This window comes from Nannospalax galili, unplaced genomic scaffold (assembly GCF_000622305.1).
Source record: "Nannospalax galili isolate Female #2095 unplaced genomic scaffold, S.galili_v1.0 scaffold879, whole genome shotgun sequence".
Lineage (NCBI taxonomy): Eukaryota > Metazoa > Chordata > Mammalia > Rodentia > Spalacidae > Nannospalax > Nannospalax galili.
In genome coordinates, this window is record NW_008346261.1 from 4,231,475 (window position 1) to 4,242,181 (window position 10,707).

Consider the following 10,707-nt stretch of genomic DNA (forward strand, 5'->3'; position numbering starts at 1 on the left):
GTGTGTGTGTGTGTGTGTGTGTGTGTGTGTGTGTATGTGTGTACATGTGTCCCATGAAGCCCAATCTGAGTTCTGAAACCCAGGCGCTGAGTTTTTATAGACACTTCGTCGTGGGCAGTTTACTGGGACCCCCTCTCAGCAGGCCTAGGGTGATCATTATCTGAGGGGTGCTGAGAATCCTCTGGTGAGCTGTGGAGGGGGCAGGCTTGGTGCAGTCTGTTAAATAACCTCCCAGTAAAAGGTCCCTTCAGCATCATATACCTCACTCTTTATGCCTCTTGATTCTGGCTATGCTGAAGGCCAGTGTAGCCTTCTTGTACTGGAACTTTCTTGGCCACAGCAGCTCCATGGCTACCTTCTCTCTGCTCCCCAAGACCTACTCTGCCTCTTATCACTCAGCGTAGGTTAGCTCAGTACATTCATCATCCTAAAATGCCACTAAAGTCCCCTACCATCATGCTGGCTAGCCCTCTGCTTTGGCTCCTGAGGTGGCTGGCTGGTGGGTGTCAGACACTTGAATGAATTGTCCCTCCCTGGGAGGCAGGCCAGTGAACCATGCCTGGCCAATGCAAACCTTCACTGAGACCAGCCTCTAGAGCCAGTGGGCAGAGGATGAGCAGGTGGCTGAGTTTACTCTGGCATCAACAGGAGAATCCAGCATCCAGAGATGTCAAGGGCCCCTGACAAGGCCATTCCTGGACTGTCCCTTGTCTGGGAGCTGGGGCTCTGATGGTCCAGCTCCCCTAGTTTCTATCTGTTTCCCAAGTGCCGTCTCTCCAGCCTTTCTGTGACTCTGAGCACCACCTGTGTTCCTTGTGGTAATCTTCGCTGCTTCCAGAAGCCAGAGTCATTTGTTATTCCCCCGAAATGCTGGGGAGAAGCCACTTCAGTGGCAGACATCTCCAGGTTTTCCAGCAGAGGGGGAGCAGTGGCCACTGCCCACGTATTTCTCACTACCCCTAAGCACAAGCTCTGGGGACTCGATGTCAACCTCCTCATGGGTTCTCTTAAGTCACACCAAGCACATTCTGATCTTGCAATTGACAGCCAGGGATAGACTCACTCACTAAGTTTCATCTTCTTTTCCCTGACATCATGGGACAAGCTTTGCTGCTCTTTCCACTGGCCATATGGTTTTTATGCCTCAGAGGCTGAGAGCCAGGCCTCATTGTCCCTCCTTCCCTGTGGTCACTGGTGGGTGGCTTCTGCTTATGGCCAATGGATCACCACTGGATCCAGGTCTGGAAGTCAGGAGACTTGGGGTCCAGTCCTGCCTCTGGCTCAAGACCCTGCCCTGTAGATGACTACAGCCTGAATGCTGAGTCCCCCTAAATTCACACTGAAATCCTAACCTTCAATGACACTAAGATATTAAGAGGCAGGGGCTTAGGGGAGGTAAACAGCTCACAAGAGCAGAGCCCTGGTAAAGAGATTAGTGCCCTTTCAAGGAAGGGCCCAGAGAAACCCTCAACCCTTTTAACCATACGAGGCCAGAGTGCTGTCCATGAGGTATGGCTCTCATTTGACTTGGAATCTTTCTGCCAGCACCCTTGACCTTGGATTTCTCAGCCTCCATGACTGAGAAATAAATGCCCATTGTTCATGAGCTGAACAGTACCTATGGAATTTTTTTATGGTAGCCCAACCTAAGACAGTGGTCTTCCCTTTTCTCTTAGAGCTTTGTCACCCATAGAAAGCCATGCAGGTCACATGTGGCACTGATGTGCCCAAATTCTGAGCTGTGACTAGCTATGGCTCTTCTCCCTTGCTGGAACTGGAGCCTTCTCAAATGTGTAGTCCTACAGAACTCACTGGCTAACTGGGCCATGTCTACTTCACCCAGGCCCAGCCACCTACTCCATCCAGCTCCATCCTGGTGACATTATCCCTCAGCTCTCAATGTCTCAGTGGCAGAAGGCCTGCCAGGTGAGACGGGATGACTCAGCAGCTCTGCACTGACTGTTCTCAGAGGGGCAGGAGCCCAGAAGGCCTCCAAGCTCAGGTACCTGATGGGGGAAAGGGAGAGAGGGTGGAGCAGTGGCTAGACCTCAAAGACCTCAATTGGATGCATGCTCAATGGGCCCTTCCATGGAATTTATTTCATGACTAGGCAGCTCAATTCTCCAAATTAATCACCCGATATCATACCAGATCTTTCAGTGTTAAGATTTCTTAGACCACTATTTCAACAATATTGATAAACGGATTATATGCAAACAGTCAAATCACTGCTGCCTAGGGGCTTTCCTGAGGAAAAATGCTGCTTTGCTCCTGATTTCAGAGCTGGGATCCTAAATATTGTAGTTCTTATCTGACAGCAAGAGCAAAAGCCCATGTACCACCCTCCCTGAATGTGGGTGAGGGTCAGTAGAAGGACCAGTCCCTCCCTGTACTCTAGCCATCCATATCACCCGACTACATAAAGTCTTCAATAAGAGAGAAGTGTGGTCAAGTTCACCCCAGCTTTAGGCTTCACCCCTACTCTTCTGGATAGGCCAATACTGTCATCGCCTGAGGAAGGAAGATGAGAATTCGGCACCTGCCAGACTGGGGGAGCTCATCTCCATACCCCCAATGCTGAACAGCCTCTCGGTCAGGCAGATGAAATTATAAATTTATAATACAACATTACTTCAATTTTCCTCTTCATTTACTGCTGTGCAGCCCAGCTCTGCTCCAGTGGCTCAGGGCCCGGCCACACAGGGGAAACTGGCTGGCTGCATATCAATAGCACATTACAGCAGACCCAAGCGAATGCTCCATCAAGCCACATTACTGCGGGATGACCCAGCTACCACTTCCATTAGCAGCTGGGCCCCTCCTACACTGGCCGCTGCACAATTTATTTGCTCCAGTACTCTGGATGCCTGATCAATCCCACAGTAATTATCTCTTGTCACTAAAGGAAAAAAAAAAAAAATCAAGGCTTCTGCCTGGATGACCACCTTCCTCGCACACTGACTTTCTATTGTGGCTGCACAAATCAGAAATGGACAACAGAACTTGGATATGCCAGAGAGCCCCTTCTGGGTGACCCCCTTCTGGGGATGCCAGTAGAGTGCCCAGAACTATGCCTCTAGATCTTTGTTCCAAACTTAAGATATGCTTGCATCTAGATGGAGCTCATGGGTCATCCAGGCTGTTAGCTACCTAGTATCCTGGAAAACTGCTCTCCCCAGGTCCCCCAGTAGAAAGAACAACAGAGAAGGGCCCTTGTTTCAGGGAACAGACAGTGAGTGTGATGTATCTGACATATGGAGCATTGCCTGGGGCACCACAATAGCTCCTTGTGTAAAGCAAGTGCCAGGAGCCCCTCCTAGACAAGCTGTGCTGGACAGCTTTAGTGTCAACTTGACACACCTGGGTTGAGGGAGCCTCCTGTTGGGGAATTTCCTCTACTGGACTGGCCTGTGGCCATGTCTGAGGGGCATCTTCTTGATGAGTGATGTGGGAGGACCCAGCCCACTGTGGGTGGTGCCACCTCTGGGCAGGTGGACCTGTGTTGCGTAAGAAAGCAGGCTGAGCAGGGGCCAGGGGAGCAAGCCAGTAAGCAGCGTTCCTCCATGGCCTGTGCTCCAGTTACTGCTTCTAGGTTCCTGGCCTGAGTTCCTACCTTGGGCTCCCTGATGAACTGCAATCTGGAGATGTAAGCTGAATAAACCCTTTCCTCCCCAAGTTGGTACTGGTCAGAGTATTTTGTCACAGTAATGGAGAGACAAACCAGGACGGACACTCAACCCAAGAATTCTAAGTTGCAGGGTCTCCTTCATACCTACACAATCTATTTCAACCTTAATTAAAATTATCTAAAGAGAAAATTTCAGTTCCTTAGAGGCATGAGCCACATTACAAGTGCTCAGTGGCCGGTGTGTACATGAGACTGACGGCCACCATATTAGCCAGCAGGCACACAGGGCTGTCCCGCCACCTCAGAAGGTTCTATGGATCTGCTGCTCTGGAGGGACAAGGGGCAGCCAAGGTCTGAGCTTCCTCTTTCTACCAAGAAACACCTGTGCAAATGGAAGTCCTCCTTAGGAGTAACTCACACAGGTATTTTCTGGGAACACCAAATCCCAGTTGAAATTACAGACAAGTCTAGAGGGTTCCTGGACGCTCTAGTCATCTCCTAACCTCAGAGTGAATGTCAGCAGATCATGGCTCCCCAGCCCCTTTTCAACAATGGCTGTTTTTTCCCTCTTTAATTTAGAGGGACCTAAATGTTGGAGAACACTGGAGCAGGGTTTCACAGAGATTTCTTGATACAAGTGAAGATAAGAATGCTTCTGGCCAAAGTGGTTAGTTGGCTGGCAGTGTCTCTCGTCTCCCTGGCCTGCCAAGTGGAAGCTTTTCTACAAGGCCTCAACACTGGGCTATCTCCCCTCCAAGTGTTAAACAAATAGCATATGCTCAAGCAGGCCAATCAAGCAGGCCAAGAGCATTAGAGGCAGTGGGATTACGAGGCAGAGAAGGCCACGAGGAATCAAATATATCAACAGTCATGTATTTGCTTTTATTAAGCCCACTTTCATTAAGAAAAACTAGAGATTCCCAATGAGCACAGTTGCCTTTGGTTCTGTCTGGCTCAGAGGCAGGAGATAGGGCCCTGGGATAATTCCCTTCTTTTCGTCCCTCTACATTCTTTTAAGGAAGTCTCACTGTCTTGAGTACCCTATCAAAGGCTGTGAAAGCTAAAGCCAAAACAGGTAGAGTTTTCTCAAAGGACATTAGTCTTTTATCCAGAGAGATCATGAAAGAATTTCTGCAGTACTGTACTCTCATCAGCCTCCCTTTCATTACAGTTTGAAGGATTAATTTGTTTGTCTGACTGAGACAGGATCTCCCTGTAGCCTCAGATGACCTGGAACTTGGTATGTAGACCAAGCTGGCCTCCATCTCACAGAGATGACCCATGGGGATACAACACAGCAGGCCATCCTACCCAAGGAGTACTCTGTGCTCACATTAGAGGAAAGATGCACAAAGAAAGAAACAGCTTGGGAGGATGCAGTCAAAACAGTCTTCTGTGATGCTACAGCTGATGACCATGTTCCCTCTTTATTCTCAAGAGCCAGAGGCTCATGGGCTGAGCTGTACTACTCTGAGACAGGAAGGCGGCCTGGGTATGTATGTATATATATAGCTAAGCAATTACCATATAGCACTACCATGATATAATTATATAATATAGCACTACCATGATATATATATATATTATATCAATAACAAGAGCTAAGCAATTATTGTATAGCACTACCATGATATAATTCTCACTCATTTAAAAAACCATTTAGAAATAATAAGTATGGGGCTGGAGAGATGGCTCAGTTTAGTAAGTGCTTGTTGCACAAGCACAAGGGCATGAGTGTGATCCCTGATAGTCCCATAAAAATGGGATACGGTGCCTCTAATTCTAGCGCTCAGGAGGCTGAGACAGAAGGATCCCTGGGGCTTGCTGGCCAGCTGGTTTGGCTGAATTGGTGAGCTCTAGGTTCAGTGAGAGACCTTTGGCCTCCACATGCACGTACATGCACAGGTACGCACACACAATTATACTTACATGAGTATACATGCATATATATTCTAACTTTCACCATGAAGTGTATGTTCTGTGCAGATGCAGTAAGTCAAAAATATATTTACCATACCTAGTCTGCTGGCCGGTACAGCTAAATAACAGTGCACTGTAGAGCTGCCTTGTTTCCCCTCCTCATAGACACAGCTCTGGAAGCTACAACTCACTGTCTCTCCCTAGCCTGGGAAAAAATCCAAATTCAAAATCTGAAGTACAGTTTCTACCAAATCTACACTGCTGTCTAGCTATTGTTAAGTAGAAAGTTTGTGGAGTCAAGCCATCATAGGCTGGCCCTGAACTTACTATGCAGCCAACTTCTGGTCCTCCTGCCAAGTGCTAAGTGCTAAGATCAGAGCTGTACACCACCATGCCCAGTTTTAAGTGGTGCTGGGGAGTCAAACCCAGTGCTTCATGCATGCCAGGCAAGCACTTTACCAACCAAGCTACATCCCCAGGCCTACCAGATTGTTTTAAAAACTGTAGCTTTATGTTGTGCTCTGGTATTTACATTGAACTGGTGTTTTCTCATTTTAAAAATTTTATTTATTCTCATGTTTCTTCTTTCAGATACACTTTAGAATCACATGGCCAGTTTTTAAAGAACTGTAATAGGATTTTTCTTGGAAACTCTATTAAGCCTAAAAAATTAATCTGAGGAGAATTAATAGCTTGGTCATTTAAAAAATATTCTCAGTGGCATCACTCTCCATTTTCGGTTCCTCAAAATAGCTTTACCTGCCCAAGTTATTTTCTTAGAAAAGTAGATAGAGTTCTCTACAAGACCAGGAAGTTTATACACTTAAAACTAAGCCAGGAATGATTTAAACAGCAGCAAATCTGAAAATACATAAAAGGCTTATCAAACAATATAGAAGAGGAACTCTTAGCCAAGCCAAATGAAAACCCATTAAAACTAGACAGCTCATGTGCCTGAATGGAATTTTACCATTAATGACCATTTATCCCATTTAATTAGTATTTTCCTGACACACAATAACTTGCACTAAAATACCGTTCTCTCGCCTTGAAATTTCTAATTATTGTTGCGACCCACACCATTAGCATCTCCTCCGCTTTCTCCATCTTCCATGCCATTTAAGCGGTGAGATTTTCAATTATCTACACAGGGCGGACAGAGATACCTTTAAGGAAAGGGGCATAATATGCAACTCAATTTCTCTAAAAGCCAGGAGAGATCATTTTTAGTCAGAACAAACATACTTTGTCTTTCATCATTTTTTTTTTTTTTGCAAATAAAGAGTAAAACAGGCTATTTAAAACACCCATTTAAATGCAAATTTTGATATCCCAGGAGAAAAATGTTAATCATTTAAATAGACAGGATTAGTGCCCACCCTTTCCACCTTCAGCTCCTCTCCCAAGTTTTAAAAAAATATAGCACGAGCCCATACAAGTTAAGTCAGTCAGGAGTCCTTAGTTTGGAGAACTCCCACTGGACCAAGAAGGCGGCAGAGAAAGGACAGGTTTTTTTTTTTTTTCCATTTGAGGAAGGGGTTTGGAAAGAAAACAGTCTCACCCTATGAACTAGGCACAGGGCAAAATGAAACTGTACACTCAACTACTCATCATGATGATCTTGAAGAAACTATCAGCTTCACTTGAAGATGAGGGAATGGTAACTTCGAGTAAACTGAGGCTCAGATGATCAAACTGAGGTTCAGTTTGACCAACTGGTAGGTGACTCAATTGAGTGTACAGGCTGCCACAACCTGCCCAGTTCACTGTGCACCCCTATGCCTATGCAGACTTACCCAGCATCCCCATGCCAAGCATGAATGCATCCATGGTGTATGGCAGCCCCCGGGCTCGGCCTCTTGTCCCCGGTGGGAACATGACTTCTTTCGGCTGGGCTTTCTTACATTCTACCTGTTAAACAGAAAGGCGAACAAATGAGATGCAAATGAATTCCACGTAAATGTCAGACGCAGAACCGATCTGGTTACGCGCTGTTATTTTTAGCCTTGCTCCTTACTCACTGTAAAAATAGCCATGCCGAGTAAATGGCCTGCAAAATAAATATTTAAGAAACCACACCACTTGTGCAAATCCCGCCTTGGAAAAACCTACAAGGATGAAATTAGGTTCTGGAAGGGCGGCAAGGACGTAAGCTAAAGATACACACATGGGGCTGCAGCCCAGACAGAGACTCGTGCAGAAAGCATGATGGCAAGGAGCTGGCGACGGCTGATGGATGTGCCTGTGGATAGCAGCAGCAATTATAATCATCTCTCATGACTGTTTGGCTTTTTAGATAGATTCCTTGGATGGTCCTGCAGGCTAGGGAGTCCTCACATTAGGCCATTGGAGATTGTCTCTCATGAAACAGAGAGGTCACTCAGTCCCAGGTCTGGCCCCCAGATGAGAAAATGGAGCACTGGAGGCTCAGAAGTGACATACTGCATTCTATCTCCAGTCCAGCAGGCACAGACCTGGAAGCCAGACACTACGATTCCCAGGTTAGCAATGCCACCATGTCTATGAAACCCACAGCATCACACTTCCCAGGGCAATCCTAAGATCCAACCCCAACTCCCTTCCTCTGGCTTATTGGTTTTAACACTCATGTCTTTAAGTGGTTGCCAATCTTTCATTTCCACTTACCTGCAACCTCCAAAATTTCCTCATCCTCTTCCATTTGTGCGTACAGAGGTTACTTAATAAACAATCTTACCTACACAAAATAAAAACCCTAGGGCTGGGGAGATGGCTCTGTGGGTAAGGGTACTTGCTGCTATGCCTGATGACTTGAGTTCACTCTCTGGGACCGACATGGTAGGGGGAAGCACTGACTCCAGGAAGTGGCCCTCTGATCCCCACATGTGCACCATGGCCTGTGCACACCCATGTACATAAATAAATGTAATAAAAATTGAAACCCTAGGAAATAATTCCATGGCCTGCTGGAGTTTCTACACTGATTGGAATGTCTGAGCTTGCTCGGCACTTAACTTGCTTTTAGTTTACAGGCAAATTTAACAAGCACCATTGGCTTGTAATCAAGACCATTGCTGATAAAGATGGGCTGTTGCAGGGTAAAGCAGGGTGCTTGGAGCAGCCAACAGTAACAGCATGGGAGCCTGATGGTGACAGAGGAAAAAGAATCAGGTATCTTATTTAAAAAACAGTCTGGGGACATATGGCAGAGGAGCAAAAGCTTTGCCTGGCTCAGCAGCTGCCAAGGGTATCACTGCATCACAGGAGAATGCTGTTGTTCATGGTATCTCTGACCAGTGAAAGTGAGCTAAACTATATAGAGCATACACTGTTTGAAAGGGAACCTATATGGAGGATCCATTCTGGAGATACTCTCATCCTAAATACTTAATTAGAAATACTGTAGTAGGTCAGGTGTGGTAGTGCATGCCTTTAATCCCAGCATTTGGTGGATCTCTGTGATACTGAGGCCAGCCTGGTCTACACAGCGAGTTCTAGGCCAGCTGGGTTTATAGGGAAACCCTGTCTCGAAAGTAACAAAAATAAATAAATAATAAATAAAACAGTAACTCTGAAACCAGATTAATAGCTGTTTAAAGAATGCTAAACTACAGGTATTTTTAAAAATGGACAATGTGATCCAATACACATGGGTATGTTTACTATAAAGAGTTTTAAAAAATAGATTAAGAGATGAGCATGTTGAGGACAAATAGGTTAAAAATAAGTATATGCAATTCACCATTGGCTAATAAAGAAGCACATAGTCCCCAAATAAGATAAATTTAGGGGATGGGGAGATGGTGCAGTGGGTAAACAACTTGCTGCAGAAGTGTGAGGACCTGAGTTTGATTCCCTGGAAACCATGTAAAAGCTTGAACATCTGTAATCCCAGTGCTCCTATGAAGGGATGGGAGGTGGAGAATCCCTGGAAGCTTGGGGGCAGCTAAACTGATATATTCAGTCGAACAACTGAGAAACTGTGTCTCAAACAATATGGGAGGCAAGGATTGACCTCCACATACCCTCATTCACACACACACACACACACACACACACACACACACACACACACAGGTATTTTTGGTCTACAAACAGACAGTGTGGACAGCATTTTTTGATGTAAGGGTATGGGGAGGGAAGTGGGGGGAGACTTATTAGTTACTTTTCTCATCGTTGTGACCAAATACCTGACAAGAAACAACTTAAGGGAGGAAGGGTTTATTCTGGCTCACAGTTTGAGGGGTTACAGTCCATCATGGCAGGGAAGGCATGGCTGGAGTTGTGAGGCAGCTGGTCACATTGCATCAGTAGTCAGAAAATAGAGGGCAAATAGGAAGTAGGGCTGGGCTATAAACCTCAAGTCCCATCCACCCACAGTGACCCACTTCCTCCAGCCAGGCTCCACCTAAAGGTTCTCTAACAGTGCCACCAACTGAAGACCAAATGTTCAAATACAGGAGCCTATAGGACACATTTCACATTCAAACCACAACAGGTGGAAATTAGTGCATTTTTTTCCCCTAAAGGGCAACTGGCAATATGTAGAAAACCTACAATATGTTCATATTTTGATCTAATAATCCTACTTGTAGCAATTTCTACTGCAAGAATATATGGGTGAGCTATTCACCAGAATCATTAATTATAACAAAAATTAATAAACTCTAAGAACAAAGGTCTTGGCTGGAGAGATGGCTCAGTGGGTAAAGGTTCTTGCCACCGAGCCTGATGACCTGAATTTCATCCCTGTGATCCATACAGTGGAAGGAGAGAACTGCCTCCTGCAAGTTGTCCTTTGACTTCCCCATGTATGCCATGGCATATGAGCACACAGATGGACTTGAACCAGTGTCCAGTCTACAAATAGGAGGATCAACTCAGAGGAAACATCTCATCCATGCTTCCAAGTGAAGCCAGCCGTGATTGAGCAGGACCTTTGACTTATCTTCACATAGATGGAACTGGTCAAAGAAAGGAGACAGGGGCTCCTCCCAAGCCCATGTGACCCCTGAGGAACAGATCCTCAAATGACCTTAAGAGTAAAAATAAATTGGTATTGGTTTATAACTGTATGGTCTTAAACACCCAAAAGGAAAATACAACCAAAGATTAAAGTGATCAGTATACTAAGAGTTCAAGGGATTACACTTCCCAGACATTAGGCTTAAGTCCATATA

The 10,707-nt window shown here is 45.7% G+C and overlaps 1 protein-coding gene across 4 annotated transcripts in view; it reads right to left on the reverse strand.

Annotated features, from left to right (window-relative positions):
* Msi2 (musashi RNA binding protein 2) overlaps positions 1-10,707 on the reverse strand; it is a 383,451-nt gene that overhangs the window by 46,902 nt on the left and 325,842 nt on the right. For all 4 annotated transcript variants that reach the window (XM_008842718.2, XM_029568072.1, XM_017800505.1 and 1 more), the window contains exon 9: positions 7,345-7,459. In XM_008842718.2, coding sequence (XP_008840940.1) covers positions 7,345-7,459 — 115 coding nt within the window. The remainder of the gene's footprint in view (positions 1-7,344; positions 7,460-10,707) is intronic.